Genomic DNA, 15,832 nt, shown 5'->3' with positions numbered 1-15,832 from the left:
CTTACCCACAGTTTCTATATTCAGCCTCTGGCTTGTGTGGAAATGGATCTGAGGGCCGTGATTGGGTTTGAAATGGATTTGCTTGATGACACAAGGCAGGGCAGCGTGCGAATTGTTTCATGAAATGAAACATCAAACGTTATCTAAAAGCCACAGCTCATGTTGCCTGTGATAATGTCCCAGGTGGCTCTGAAAGGTCGCGCAGAGGTCAGGGTCAACCGCACTGTATGTTTACGTCAGCGCTGTGAAACACAGCAGAAACACTCTGCAGGTTCAAATACTGCAGGTTTAAATACTCTGCAGGTTTAAATACTCTGCAGGTTCAAATACTGCAGGTTTAAATACTCTGCAGGTTCAAATACTGCAGGTTTAAATACTCTGCAGGTTCAAATACTGCAGGTTTAAATACTCTGCAGGTTTAAATACTCTGCAGGTTCAAATACTGCAGGTTTAAATACTCTGCAGGTTTAAATACTCTGCAGGTTTTAATACTGCAGGTTTAAATACTCTGCAGGTTCAAATACTGCAGGTTTAAATACTGCAGGTTTAAATACTTTGCAGGTTTGAATACTTTGCAGGTTTGAATACTTTGCAGGTTGATAATAGGACATTTGTGTGATTTCATGACATTTTGGGGATTTAAGAACCTTTCTAGGATTTTAGGATGTTTCTAGAATTTCAGAACAATTCTAGGACTTTAAGTCATTTCTGGGATTTTAGGACATTTCTAGTATTTTAGGACAGTAGTGTCTTATCTGTGTCCTCTGTCGGGGGTGTGGGGGATCGTCTCTATTTTGATGCTGTTTTATGTCTCTGTCTCTCTTACGGAGACTAAAAGGACAAAAACTTTTCACAGTGTCCATCACTTTATTTTCATTGTGAATTAGAAAATGACTGTGGGGGCCCTCAGGACCCTATCAGGGGCCAGATTTTACCCGCTGGCTGTGAATTGAATATTACTGGAGTAGACTTTAAGATACACATAAAAAACTGTAATCATCTGCACATTTGGTATTTTCGGGGGCCTATCACAGCCTCTTTGGGGCCACAGGAAAGCGAGGGCCGGCCCTCCAGTTAGTTATAATAACGCATGAGTCAACTGGCCCCGTATTAAAGCAGCCCGGTGATCGCGTCCCTCTGGACTCATTTGATTATCTTTGTGCACAACAGAATAACTGCGGTGTTGGACCTTTGACCCCCCACCTCCTGACCCCCGCAGGCTGCAAACTTCACAACAAATGACTTTATCAATATTGCAGCCTGTGCAGTTATCAGCCTCTCATTATAACACGCTCGTGTCTGAGGAGAACATGCGAGCGCTGAGACTCCTCCTCCGTTGACGCTCCGCAGACCTCATTACCTGTGAGGTATGATGGCCAGCGGGCCCTCGCCTCGGGTCACCTATTACAGGGGGCCATTTTGGACTTTTAACCATGGAGGGCGTAAGTAGAGGAGCTCCGGACTAATGAGTCCATCCATCTCGCATGGAGAAGTGCTGACGAGCAGGTTTACCTGCCCGTTACCAAGACGACTGCTGCAGCTAAACTTAGGCTCCATGATGTCCTCCATCTTTCAGCCCCGCTGTGTTAACGCCTGATCTTAATTTATTTACTGCAGATCCATTTAGATCCTCTGTAGTGATGCCAGTTAAAGAACATTTTTAGGGACCTGTTTTCTGGCTTTGAGTCAAAAGCTGATTTTATTTACATGACAAAGGATGAGAGCAAAAATCAGCTAAAAAAAACTGAAAAATAAACAAAAAAAACCCCAAACCTCCTTTCCCATGTCAAATCAATGACAAAGTTAAAAAAGACAAATTAAAAATTAAAACCCTGCTGTTCCTTTTCAATCCAATGACAGAGTTAAAAACAAAGAAACAGTATTAAAAAAGACTCCTGTACCGTTATAATCCGATAACAGGGTTAAAAAACAACAACCTTCTGTACCATTTTAATCCACTGACGGGGTTCAGAAAAATCCTGTCCTTTTCTAATCCGGACCCTTTAAAATCTGTCAGATATTCTGACCACATCAACAGAAAGTTACATGCTTGTAGCGGCTCACGATATCTCATAGCTAACGGCACGTAAAACCGCCTTTAACTCCAGTTAAAATGAGAAATTGTTGCGACAGAAAAACATGATGACCCCGCAGAGGATGGATGGAAGCTCGGGGGACGATCAGGAAGTGCGACTGATAAACCGAGACCAGTATCAGAGCGTGACATCGAGTCCACGTGACTGCTTCGGTCTGGTTCTTATCTAAATGTGGATCGCTGCGCTCCAGACCTGATCCAGAGCGGATCGGTGGCTGCAGACACTGAACAGAACCTGCTGATGTTGTTACAGCAGCCGATTACAACTCAATTACCGCGGGAGCCCGTCTCTGAGCCGACAGCGGCGGCCTCAGAGCAGCTCAGTCTCCGTTTTCTGCCCGCTCACATTCAGGAGAGCCGCTCTGAGGTCAGCAACGGGAGGATTCAGGGCTGCACCTGCCGCCCAGGTCACGACCTCCGGACCTTTACCGACAATTAGGAGTTTTAGGGACAGAGGCTGGAGGTTTACATCTCACATTAAACAGACATTTTATGGATCAGATGAAAAACTCAAGCTCTATATAATAATTAAAATATTAAATAATAAAACTTTTGGTGACTTTCCTTCATGTCCAGGGTTTGTACAGTCATAAAAAAACGGAGCTTCCTTCCTTCCTTTTCCTTTTCCTCATTAAGATAATTAACTTCCCCAAAGCCAGATTTTAAAAAGCACCGGTCCCTCCGCTATGCTTAAAAAATATTTGCACCACCTCCTTCCCTCTTACTAAAAAAACAAGTTATATATTTAAATATTCTGTTGTAATCCTTCACTGAATTTCATAAAGCTATTATATTTCATTGAAAAAGCACTGCTCTGGAAGACTTGAAGCTCTTGAAATTTTGCCTGAAAGTCCTGGAAAAGCCCTGGAAATGTATTGGTTATTTTTTTATGAACCTGCATGTCTGGTTGGTGTTGAATAAACCTCAGTATTTTTAAAAAATCCTGTCTGCGACCCCAAACATTTCTAATTCAGACATTTCAGCAATCGTCATGTTCTCACCACCTTTTTTTTTTTATTTGAAAATATTGTCTTCCAGGACAAGCTGCAGTCGCACTTAAATGGCTGTTTGCACATCTTGTCTGTTCTACTAAAAATAGACACTCGTCTCTTTCTCTATCAGCAGGAAAATTACTTTCCCATTTTCTCCCGCCGAGCTGGTAATTTTCCTGCAGCAGAGCGAATTCGCTGCAGTGAAGTGTGGACTCTGAGTGTGGCTGCGCTGCAGGTTCAGTGTGCATCCTCCTGCAGCTTCACTCCCCTCTCAATACACGAGTGTCACAAAGCACGCAGCACTGAGGCGGCTCCTCCTCCGCTGCACGAGGTTGGATTAATATTGCCACGCCCTTCCTGGAAAATCAGCACCTTTCATTAAAAGGTCTCACCTTTGGAGGCTGATGTCTGAAACATATTTACGCTGCGGTCTGTGGGCTGATTTTAAAGAGCAGCCTGTCCTGAAGTCAACAACTCGACTAGCTGTGCAGACTGTTGACCCTCAAAAACCAGAGGAAATTAGCTAAAATTCTTCCAAAAACAGGAAGAGGAAACCAATGAGCAACAGAAGAAGAAGTGAACCAACAATTTACACAAAATAATAGTAAAAAGTACAAGAAAATTACCTGAAAATTAGTATATATAATAATTCTGTACCATAATTTTAAATATGTTGTTGAAGCTGAAGTGACCTACATGTTTTCACCTCCACACTACAGCTGCTCCATAAATTAACCCCTTGGACTGTACTTCAGTGATATTTTGCATCAGTCCTCACTGCTTCTTAATTTCTCTCAAATCATGGAAACTTTCTTTCATCTGAAACTTTTGGATATTCTCAGGCAGTAGATGATTTGTAGCTCTGTGCATGGTTTAAACTGTTTTGAAATCAACCAGTTTTTTTATTTAAGTGCTTTTAACTTGATAAAGAGTAGTCCACTCTGTAAGCGGAGCATCTGCAGGCTGTGAATCTTTGTTACTGTGTGTTTTCTGGGAGAAACAGTACTTCAGAGGAAAGATGTTTTCGGGATGGATTTGTTTTTGTCGTGTAGAGTGGACATAAAACTCTTACTTTAAAGTAAGGTTAAAAATTTGCATTTGGGTTTTCTGTATTTCTGCGTTTTCACTGGTGAGAAACGTCTTTCAAGCTCAGCTCGTGAGGATGTTCAGGTGCCTCAGATTTAATAACTCCACAAGTTCAATTCCAGTCAGGGACCTCAGTTGTTCAATATTCTCCTCTGTCCACTGTCCACTTTCTTCTGTCCACTGTCCTCTGTCCTCTGTCCTCTGTCCTCTCTGTCATCTGTCAGAAAAGGTGAAACACCAAAGCTCCAGTCGCACGCTGTCACACATCTCACGATTCACTCGATATTGTTGCAGTTTACGCACACGATCAGACATCAGAAAAATCCCCCAGAGTTGATTTCAAAAATCTTTTTCCACTGGCAGCTCATCCTGCTGTGTGGCCGAGGTGGTTCAAACATTATAAATTGATTATTGGTGACTGGGATGACTTGAGTGTTGTGGGCTGAGGTGATGAGCTCAGAGGAGGAGTGGGATCCATTCGGTTTAATGGTAACAGATTGTGGTGGTAAAATTGACCAGCATCCCCCAGGAGATGACATTTATGGATGTCGGAGCAAATCGTGCAAAATGTGTCTGAATGGAGTCAGTTTATCTCAGCGTTTAATGTCTTATTGTTGTTGGACGGTCTGATTCGTCTCTCAGGACACTTCTGTTGGTTGTTCTTGAAGTCAATTTAAAAACAAGGAAATTTAAAAAAAAAGACTTTTTAAAGGGCATTGATTGTTTCGGTTTAATAAGTTCTTCAGCAGTAGACAGATGACACTCTGAAGTCATTATATAACAAGGCTCATCAGTATTTGAACCTACAACACCGGCAATTACATGTTTTAACCCCCTAGGGACTCTTTTATGCATTTTACACGCTTTTCATTCTTCATTTTTTAAAATTATTTTGGCCATGTTCATGCATGTGTCCTAAATGTAGTCCAGATTGTGTATTTGAGTGTAATCAGTGAATTTGCAGCTCAGCTCCTACAATAAGTCTAAAATACACTGTGGAAACGAAATAGTTACATTCAGACTGTTCAGGTCCAAAAATGCTCCATTGAAACCCATTCAAACTGACATTTTTGATCCCACAGCCATCAGAGCAGAAAAACAGGACTTGTATTATTTCTGGGTGTCATTCTGGGCTTTTGACTCTGAATTTGTCATTTTATTTTTTATTTTCTTTAATTAATTTTTTTTTTTGGTACAATATTTGGCGTCTGAAGAAAACGTGCTATTTCCACCAGGTGACCTGTCACAATCACTGTTGTTGCTGATCGTTGACGTATCCCAGACTGTCATCATCAAAAAGAAATAATCTATTTAGCTTGTAGAATATTAAAAATAATTATTTTTTTCAATCTAAAAACATAGTGGCATCAAGTTATATGTGTATATATGTATATATATATATATATATATATATATATATATAATTAAATTGAATATATTTAATTTCAAACATTAAAAAAAAGTTAAAAGTAGCTGAAACACAAGCAGCTGTATAAGAATGTTTGTCTAAATAAAATAGTGTCTAAAAAATATAAATTACATTTAAAATCAGCAACTGTCTGTTTAAAGAATTAGTAAACAAGGTTATTAATTATTCAGCACACAGCTCAGAGTGCCTTTATTTCTGATCTTGTAAAAGTTTTAACATGAAACATTTAAAAAAATCTTTTTGCAGTATGCTTTCATCAGATATTCATGACCTTAAAAACATCTTCTAACAGAAACCCAGAGAGGATTTATCCCTCTGAGATCACAAACACACCGTGTGTGACATCTGGTAATTTGTTGTTTCAAAGCTCTGCAGGAACCTTGATAAACAAACGTATGAGACTTTATGTGATCCAACACCTAAACCGAGGGCATATATGCTTACAGGCTTATTTATAGTCTGCAGGTGCCGCACTGCTGAGCCATATTTCACACATATATCAGGTCCCACACTGACTTTATACAATCACAGTAAATACTGAAACTTTGACGTCTCCTTGTCATTACAGCGACAAATTACACGGGATTTATTCTGATTTGACCTTAAAATCATTCACATGTGGTGTCTGTTTAAACCTTTGAACTCTTAGCAAATGTGTTCGATTTCTTTCAAAAACACAGGGTGAAAGACAATGAACAACTTGGTAAGAAACTTAAATTGCAAGATATTAGTAGATTTGTAAACTTATTTTCGTGTGTTGAAGTAAAAAAAAGACTGTAAATATATGTATATATGTATAAATATACAAGAAAAAACTATATCTATGATACCAAATTTACATGCAAAAATTATGTTGCAGACTTATTTTAATTTTAAAGCACTTTTTATAAATCATGTTTGCCTTTTGTTTTTGTTTTTTGTTTCTATATTTTATTTACTCCTTCCTCCTTCTTGTATTTTTTGTTAATCTCTTGCTACTTTTTGTGTCATTCTTCTGCACTTGTGAATTGCCGTCTTCCCATGTTTTAGAAAGAAATCAGATTATCAAAATATATCCAGGAAAACTTGTTTTGATAATTCTCTTAATTATATATTTAAAAGTACTATGTTACAAAAACAAAAAAAAAATCTTTGTTGAGTTTTTCATCACACTCTTCAGATGTCTTTAAAAGAAATGGAGCCATTTTGCTCAGGTGTCAAAGGGTTAATTTACACAATTGTTTAAAATCAATAGAATTTGTAAACTCTGGATTTTTTGGTTTGTTTTTGGAAATGACGATAAAACTCCACAGTGTCTCTTTTAAGACTAACGATACGATACAATACGATGCGATGCGATACGATATGATACGATATGATACGATATGATACGATACACTTTATTGTCCCCTTGGGGAAGTTTGTCCCTGTCCCTGAGTGCTGCAGACACTTTTTTCTGCCTCCACATGAAACCCATACAAGTAAGAAAAAAGATTTTTTAAAAAATACAGAAGGACCACCATGATGTCATTGCACAAACCATGCAGCCTTAAAAACCTTGTTTAAGAATTTTATTGAGGTGGGCACAAGAAACAAATTGGGGACCCTGAATCGTCTGCCAAAATGTAAACTGAACCGTTTTAAAACTCGTTTGTGCCCGCCTCAGTAATTTTCAACAATGTTTGTATTTTCTTTTTTAATGGTCAGTGATTATTTTCTTCCACTCAGACACGTACAGAAAGTTGTTTTGCCTTCTTAAGTCTTGAAAAGACGAGGAAAGTTTCATTGTTTCGGACTCGTTTCATACTCTGATATTTTCACAGAAGACCTAACGTCCCTGAGCGGCTGGAGGTGGACCCCAGCAAGCACGCAGCCCTCGACATCGCCAACATCGTACCGCGCCAGAGCGCCCGAGAAGGTCCTCTGGAAACATCCCGAACGGCTCCAACGACAACAACAGGTCACTGCAGCTTCTCTGACGGGTTTGTGGACGACCCCGACGTCCCCCCGCTGATGTAAGACTTTTAGAAATAACAGTAACTAAAACCTTCGATCCAAAGCTTTTTACGTAAAATATGCAGACAGCTTAAAAATGTTGTCTTTAACAAAAAATCACCTCCTCAGACGTTTATGAGGTTTTAAAGAAAGAATGAATTAGACCGTCTGCCCCCCAAAATCTGTGAAAAATTAATGACACATCGAATAAATCTCTAATGGTGGAAACAGTGAAGCTGTGTGATATAACAGCGTCAGTGAGTGATGGTGAACTTATACATACATATACATACATATAGTGAACTACCCGTTTAAAAGTTGTGAACAGTACTGAAAACATTAGTTGACTGATGGTTCATTGAAGTAAAATTTCAGCTTCCTAAGTGTCATAATTTTTTTTTTTTTTCTTTTTTAAAATCCCTGTTAATGAATTTCTTTGGGCTTTCGGTACAAACAAAACAGACATGGCCTTCACTTCTTGGAAACTTCAGTCTTTTAAAATGTGAGCAAATTGGCTCGTTTTATTTTAAAAAATAAAAAGGGAAAAGAGCAACCTAACAAGAGATGACCAAAAAAAAGAGTAAAAAGTAAAAACTGAAAGACAAAAAATGAACAAGGAAATGACTCAGGAAAAAAACAAAAAAATGTAAAAAACATAAATAAATATATTATATATACCATATATATATATATTCTGAATGCAGGACATTTTTTGGACATTTTTAAGTATTTTTCGACATTTTATAGATTTGATTAATTGAGCTATTGTCTTCATGTAAGCAGAAAAAAACAGATGAAATGTACTGTCGTCATTCACTGACTACAGATAAGTACCTCCTCTCCTGAGAGTGAGACCCCGCGTCTGAATGAGATTATCTGTATAAGTAAAGCTTAAATAAATTTAAATAAATAAAAAAAGCCTAAAGTATCCCCTTCATTTTAATCACCTTAACTTTTGTATGAAGACCATGCAAAAGAAAACACAAATTGTAATTACATCCTGATGTCCGCTGCGTTGATTGGCTTTTGAGGAGAGCTTTGTGTCGGTGTGTAGATGTTAATGAGTCGTGATTTGCTGCTGTTACAGAAAACTAAAATGAATGTTACTCTAATTGAACTGACCCATGGTCCATGACCCTTTAACCTCCTCAGACGCTGATGTTTGGTTTTTTTTTTCTTCAGCAACAGATGAAAGCTTCAGGGAGAAAATAACGTGTTGTTTCTCTTTGTTACTTTCTGCACATGTTCGGTTTTTGTCCTGTAAGCTGCAGCTGGAAGGGCAACGCTGCAGAGAGCCGGAAAATCAATCCGCCTGCTTTGGTCTGCGTTGCCTGTGGCCCATCTGAGTGTTTGGGAAGCCGTTGTGCTTCGCCCCGCTGTGTTTCCTTTTTTCTTGTGATGCTCCTCCCGAGCGCCCTCCTCACTGCTCAGAAACAGATATTCTGCCAGACTTTGATCAGAGAGGCCCAGAGGACACAGGTCCAAACACATCCTGAAGCTCGCTCGTCTCTCCTTGAAACTCCGCTGGAGTCTCCTCGCTCTTTACTTTCCTCCGAGCTGTCACCCGAAAAGCTTAGAGGTCACGACTCCACCCTCTCCTCCCTCCTCCCCAAGCAGCTCCGAGTGCCGTTGCAGCCGCAGCGCCTTGAGAGATCATTTTGGCTTTGGACCATTTTTCCTCCTGACAGCTCCACTCCTCTCTCATCGTTCTATATTTGGACTGCGTGGCTCGAATCCTCCAGGAGAGTTTGATGTTCCTGGTTGCTTGTTTCTTGAAAAACAGCTTGTTCAGAGAACGTGTACATCTAATCTTTGTTCAGATTTGATTCATTTTTTATTCAAGCTTGAGCATACACTGCAGTGTTTCTCAAACAGCCTGCAGGCCCAATCTGGACCCTGTTAGGGGGCCAAGTGGCTCACCAACAATTGTTTTTAGTGTCCATAAGGCCAAACTGCACAGAGCATTATCAAAATAGAGCTCGTTTACCATAAAAAGTGCCGGTGGAGGATCCCCCACACCCCCGAACAGAGGTCCTAGCTAAGACCCCAGTGTCCCAAAATCTTAGCATTGTCCTTAAATCTTTGAAATATCCTAAAATTCTGGAAACTTCCTAAACTCTTATAAATGCTCTAAAATCCTAAAACATGCCAAAATCTAAGAAATTCCTAAAATCCTAGAAGCATCCTAAAATCCCACAAATGTCCTTAAAGCCTTAATGTCCAAAAGTTCAAAATAAGGCCTTTAATCTTAGAAATGTCTTACAGTTCTACAAATTCACTAAATTCTGCCTTCAGTGAATAACTGGCAGGCAGTGGAAGCTTTAAATATTGAAGTTTAACCATTTGAAACTGGAGCAGATTGGCTCAATTGAGAGTGATTGAGCAAAAATGAAGCAATCAGCAAAATGAAGCAAAAAAATTAGCAAGAAATTAGTAAAACGTTTGCCTGAAAAATTGCCTGAAAATTTGTAAAAAAAAGAAAAAACAGAAAGAAAAGTAAAAAAAAAACCCAAACAAATAAAGAAATGACCTGAAAAAAGTGCTTAAAAATCATAATGATTCTGAAACATAATTCTTATTGTAAATATAGTTTTTTCCAAGCTTTATTTTAAAAAATATTTTACTAGATCTGCATAAGTTTGCAAGTTGCACGACATTTCAAGATCACCAAGTTGCTCACTGCCTTTTTTTCTGTATTTCTTTAAGAGGAAACTTATTTGATCAGGGTTCAGATGTTTAAAAACTTTTGAAAAGTGATGTTGATTCAGGCTTTAAAGGGTTAAACACTGAGATATGACAGTTTTACACTTTTCTGGAGCAAAGAACAATAATTCTGACTTTGACTCAGATCGGAGCTCAGTCGGTCGGCAGTCGAAGTTGATCGGTGGTCTGTTGGCAGCTCTCGCTCATTAATTATTGATGAATAATCCTCCTGGTCTGTCATGTGGCGGTGAAGATAACACATGATGTGCATTAAACTGAGTCCTTTTCTCCGTCTAACGACAGACCACACATCAACGCTGACATTTGAAATATGCCGATGATGCTGAATTTGTTATCAGAGTCGCCTGCGACCAGTGGGAAACACTTCATTAATGATATTTAACAATTCATTTAACTTGTATTTATTATCACTCTGGGATCATTATGTCACCGTGGTTTAATGCTGCAGCTGTTTCCCAGCATCACATATCGAAGCCGGCGCTCTGCTCATCCCGACTCCGTAAACTGCATTTATTGTTTCGGTGACAGTTGTACCAACATGTTTTCATCCTAACTCATCATATGGTGCTGCTCTGTCAGTGGCCTCATACGTCTACTTTTACGTATCCGTCTGCGTCAGCTGTAAACGCTCCGGGATGCCGTTACCGTGATGTCAACAAATGCACATGGTGGGATGACGCAGTACTTTGGTATGATGGTGGCATTTGGATCGTTGTTTAGCTGCTTGGGAGGAGATGGAGGGTAATTGATGTCAGCATGTCATTGCATCTCGTCGGTTAAGGAGCCAAAATTATCGTGTTCACATGGGTGTTGTGTTCCTATAAATGCCGAACGGAGCCGGGGACGATAAAAACCTGTCTACTACTGAGTCATGTGACCCGAGTGTGAATGCACTCTGGTGATGCGTGCTGTGCACTACATACAATGAGTTTAATAGAAAGGGGAGCGCCTGGATTTATGAGAGTATTGAAAAATACCCTGGTATACTGTGATACTCCCCATACCTATTCCATGTGACAAATACATGATTGATTAATTGATAACACAGATGATGATCATTGATTATTTGGGGATGAATATAACATAAGACTGTAATTTACAATGTCTTTTTTTAAAATTTCCACCTGTTATTATTGTTAGCTCGAATACTCAGCTGTTTAAACTTCTGATTTATTAAGTCTTTACTTGTCTGTGCTTTTACCATCATGTGAGCTCATCACAGTCATCGTCTCTATCTCTGTAAAAACAAGTAAAAACCTCACTAAACAGGCAGAAAAAAAGCCTCCCTCCTGTTGAATCAGATCAGAACCAGCCTGCGACAAGAATCCAGAGTCAGATTTTTGTTTCCTCTGTGATTAAATCCAGAGACACAAAAACTCTGAGCCACCTGCTGCCTCGACACTTGGTTATCTGTGTCTCATCTGTGCGGGCGCCATCGCTGCCTCATTGATTTTTGTCTGTTGCCATGACAGCGGATGGTCCCACTAGTTTTGAATGTGCCGTTCAGACAGACCTGACTCGTAACTTTTCTGTTCCTCTTTTCTCTCCGCCGTTACTCGGATAAACCTGAGACTGATAACGGAGCCTTTAGTTTCTCTGCTTCCGTTATTTTGATCCACAAGTTTTTTTCATACTTTTGAACACTCTCATTGTTTTCCTGTAAAACACAGAGAAGCAAGATGTAGAAACTGCCTCTAATAGTAACAATATTAACAAATTAAATAGGTATACTTGTTATGTTCGTCTGTTCGATCATTTGAAGCGGCAGTGAGTCTCCGCCGTTTCTCATCTCGTTGGTGGTTTTGGTTTAAAGCATCACAGAGCAGACAGGATGGTAAACACGAGCTCGCTGTCTGTAGTTTACTGTCAACACTTTACAGGATTTCTGGATTTTGAAGTTCAAACAGTGTTTGTGATCTCTGAAGTTGCCCAAGTTGCTTATTGCTGCTTACAAGGAAAGAAAAAAATGTGACTTTTTTTGACAGTCTGGGTGGTTATTTCTGGCTGATTAGTCCTTAAATCTTTCAGTGATGAAAGATTTTCACACCAACTTCAGCGTTCAGGTCAGATTTAGGGCTGACAGACAGCAGAGAAAAACAAAGCCAGCATGTCAGCAGTCACATGATCAGACAGTAGAGATCAGCAGAGGCTGGCTCACCCTTTAACCCTAAAGTTGGCACGCATAAATATTTTGAAAAAGTTGTTAATTTCTATTTTCTATCTATCACTGATAAAATAACAGAATTTCATGGATTTTTGTTTTCAAAATATGACCTTTAGTTTCCAAATTGGTAAAGTTATGTTAAAGTATAAGTGTAACACACTATCCTTCTATTAAATCCTACTATTATCCTACTATTAAATAATTCATGTTCCAGTCTTAGAAATAAAATAATAATAGTCATAAAATCCCTTCAAATTTCCTATAATCATAAAAATGTCCTAAAATCCTAGAAATATCCTAAAATCCCAGACCAGAGATGCCCTGAAATTCTAGAAAAACTAGGCTAAAATAACTGAATATTATGATTTTTTCCCTCAAAATATGATGTTAGTATCTCCCAAGATACATTTCCCCTTTATTGAATAATTCATGATGTACTTAAATCCGAAATATGTCCTAAGATCCTAGAAATCCCAGGAAAATCCCAAAATCCCAGGAAAGTCCCAAAATCCTATAGATGTCCTGAAATCATGGAAATGTCCTAAAATCCAAGAAATTCCCTAAATTCCTAAAAACAAGCTAAAATCCCAGGAAAGTCCAAAAATCTTGAAATGCTGTGTCACTGTTTCTATCTGTAGCTCGCTTTGAAAGCACGACAGTGGAGGAAGCTGATTCATGAAGTCAAAATGAGGAATTATTGATACAAAACTCATTTTAGTCAAAACAAAAACACAAACAGTGTCAGCTGGCTGGAGGGAGATTGCTGGGAAGCTGAAAGTTTCTGCTGAGGTTAATGACTATCACTGAAAGGAAGCTAGGCTAACATTACTTGCTATTGGTTATATTGTATGTATTCTCCAGTAAATATCACAATATTAAATGTTTTTTGTCTAAATTAAAAAGGTCATCTTACCAACAAGACAGAAAGTCAGCTACTCGCCATCTTTTAAGTGTTTACATCTCCAGTCTGATCTGAAGCGCACAGCTGATAGCTACGTGGTTTGTTTACATGAAGTAACAGAAATGCATATTTAATGGGTTGTAATAGAGGTTGTAAAAATGTAAAATCTTTAACCATTTCACCACATAAATCTATGTGATGGTTTGTTTAGTCCAGTCACATATCATTATGTATCAGAAGGATTCACTCAGGTCTTGTTTATATGACCTCTGACCTCTGAAGCTCAGCCTCCACACTGGCATTAACACAGCTGTCTGAGTGATGAATAGTTTGGCTGCACTATGATTCCTGTACATGCGGCTCTGCCCCAGGGGCTGATGGGAGGTTTCAGCGCCTCTGTGGCCGGGTATCAATGTCAGCATGTGTTGTTCTGTTCCAAATGACAAACAGTAAAACCTGCGAGTCCTGCCGGCTTTAAATCTGAGCTATCTGCAGCTCGGCTTAATTAACGCCATACCGCCGCTCTGCAGGGTTACGTCCTCCGAGGACGCCGCGCCGCTGCACACAGAGCTCAGAAATTATGTTGAGGAGATTGAATCCCTGGTGGGGATGAAAATTCAGATTGGATGTTTGATTCTCACTCAGAGTGTAAAACAGAATCAAAGGGACACTTCAAGGGTTGATGGGGAGGAAATCCAGAGACATTTTGTTTCCTGAGTGGTTGTCCTTTTTTCTTTGGACTCTCCATCTTCGCTCGCTCCCTCCTTCCTCTTCTGGGATGAATTATTTAGCCGTTCTCTTCAGAGTCACCCCCCCTCTCTTTCTGTGTATCTGTGTATCTCTGCCGGGCCAGCGTCCCGTGCTGCAGCCAAGGACAGATGCAGAGCTGTGATGGGCGGCTCGCGCTGCAGCATCGTGCAAAGAAAAAGCCAATAAGAAGAGTCCCAAAGACGCGCCGTCTGGCCTCAAATATTTTATTTTTTAAAAGTCTTCATGCAACAAAATGTGGTGCTCATGAGCTCCTGTAAATCTAATCAAAGTGACACCTCTGATGAGCATTTTTGGGTTTTTTTAGCAGCACCAGTGGTCATGTCTCGGAGCGCACGACTTCATCATCTAAACAGCTAAAGCATCCGTGCCAGCATGTGTGTTTGCTGACATGCCTGTTAGTCGCGCTTGCTTTTGTTTTCTAAACATAACCACGTACAGCATCATCCCACCGTGTGCCCGTGTGGAAATCAGCGTCCCTGAACGTCCACAGCAGACGCAGAGGGACCGCCAGAGCGTAATACGTACACGAGGAAGTTAACGGCAGGCGGCAGCATGGGATGACTTTGGGTGAGAACATGTTGGACCTGACTCGATGCAGACTATAGCAACAAGAAAAACTTTAAAAACCATGAGAGAAAAACATGAAAAGCGCCATGAATCAGAATGATAAGACGAATAAGAAAGTTTTCTCATCATTGTGCAGAAAACGGTGAGATGAAATTTGCTACGTTCTCGTCTGTTCCTTAAAATAATAAATACAATAACAAATACTGAAATACAAAGATAAACACGACATGAAGACACTATAAGACAGTTAAAGGAACAATATAGAAATATAAAGATAAATACGACTTAACACAAACTGGCTTTTGGCAGTTCAGTGTGCAGTGCAGCCATCGATGCACAGACAACTATTAATGCATGAAAACCTAAAATCATGATTCTCAGGCAGCTTCTGAAGTGTCTGATTTCTTCTTTGTCTTTATCCTCCGAGCGTCCGTCGCACTGAATCTTAAGATGTGTTTCTTTTCACCGAGTTATGACTCAGACAAGAAGCACAATGTCCAACTCCGCGAGCTTTGTGTCAGCTCGTGGAGTTTGGCTCCAGCCGTGTTGGTGAGCGGCCAAATCAGAGGCCAGAGTACAACAACTAACTTCTTTTTTTATTTTAAAACAGCCGCAGGCACCTGTCCCCCTCTCACCTCACGCAGCATCTTTGCCTCACATCTCTCCCACCTTTCTTCAACCCCCCTTCGCCCTCTTGGAGAGCTTACAGTCCAAAAACCCTCTTGTCCACAGTGAAGTCTGATTTATGTCTCAGATCAGCTGCTGTGAATCTGGTGCTTTGAGCCATTCTGGAGAATTTTGGTCGATCAGCAGCGGAAGTAGTTTGATTCGTTGTTGGGAATCAAAGTGAGCTTCTTTTCTGGTCCAAAGAGTTTGATAAAGGTTGATAAAGGTGCAGCAGCGTTTTGGTTGCTGTTTGTGGATCGGTGTACACGAGGATCGTTTTCACAATGTTATCATATGATCACAGACTTTTTGTTTCACGCAAAGGAAAAACGTTTCTGTTTCTAGTCAGGCCGCTCTCGTCTAAACGTGACCTTAGTTCAGTGTTACGTTAAAAAGCTGCTCTGCCTGACTTCCCCACCTCTCTCGGAGGACCTCGTGGTCACTCTCCTGGCGGCGCCGTGGT

At 39.9% G+C, this 15,832-nt stretch overlaps 1 protein-coding gene across 2 annotated transcripts in view; it reads left to right on the top strand.

Annotated features, from left to right (window-relative positions):
• Positions 1-15,832, top strand: part of dnaaf11 (dynein axonemal assembly factor 11) — a 50,546-nt gene that overhangs the window by 26,770 nt on the left and 7,944 nt on the right. Inside the window, exon 12 of one of the 2 annotated variants that reach the window (XM_088085949.1) lies at positions 7,405-7,596. In XM_088085949.1, the coding sequence (XP_087942075.1) occupies positions 7,405-7,596 (192 nt within the window). Of the gene's footprint in view, positions 1-7,404; positions 7,812-15,832 lie in introns of those variants that run through there. The other variant, XM_042497417.2, reaches the window with a different exon arrangement.

Source organism: Plectropomus leopardus, chromosome 12 (genome assembly GCF_026936395.1).
Source record: "Plectropomus leopardus strain MGB_pleo_1.0 chromosome 12, ASM2693639v1, whole genome shotgun sequence".
In the NCBI taxonomy this organism is placed as follows: domain Eukaryota; kingdom Metazoa; phylum Chordata; class Actinopteri; order Perciformes; family Serranidae; genus Plectropomus; species Plectropomus leopardus.
The sequence above is the reverse complement of the archived record's forward strand: the minus strand, read 5'-3'. Positions and strand labels throughout refer to the sequence as shown.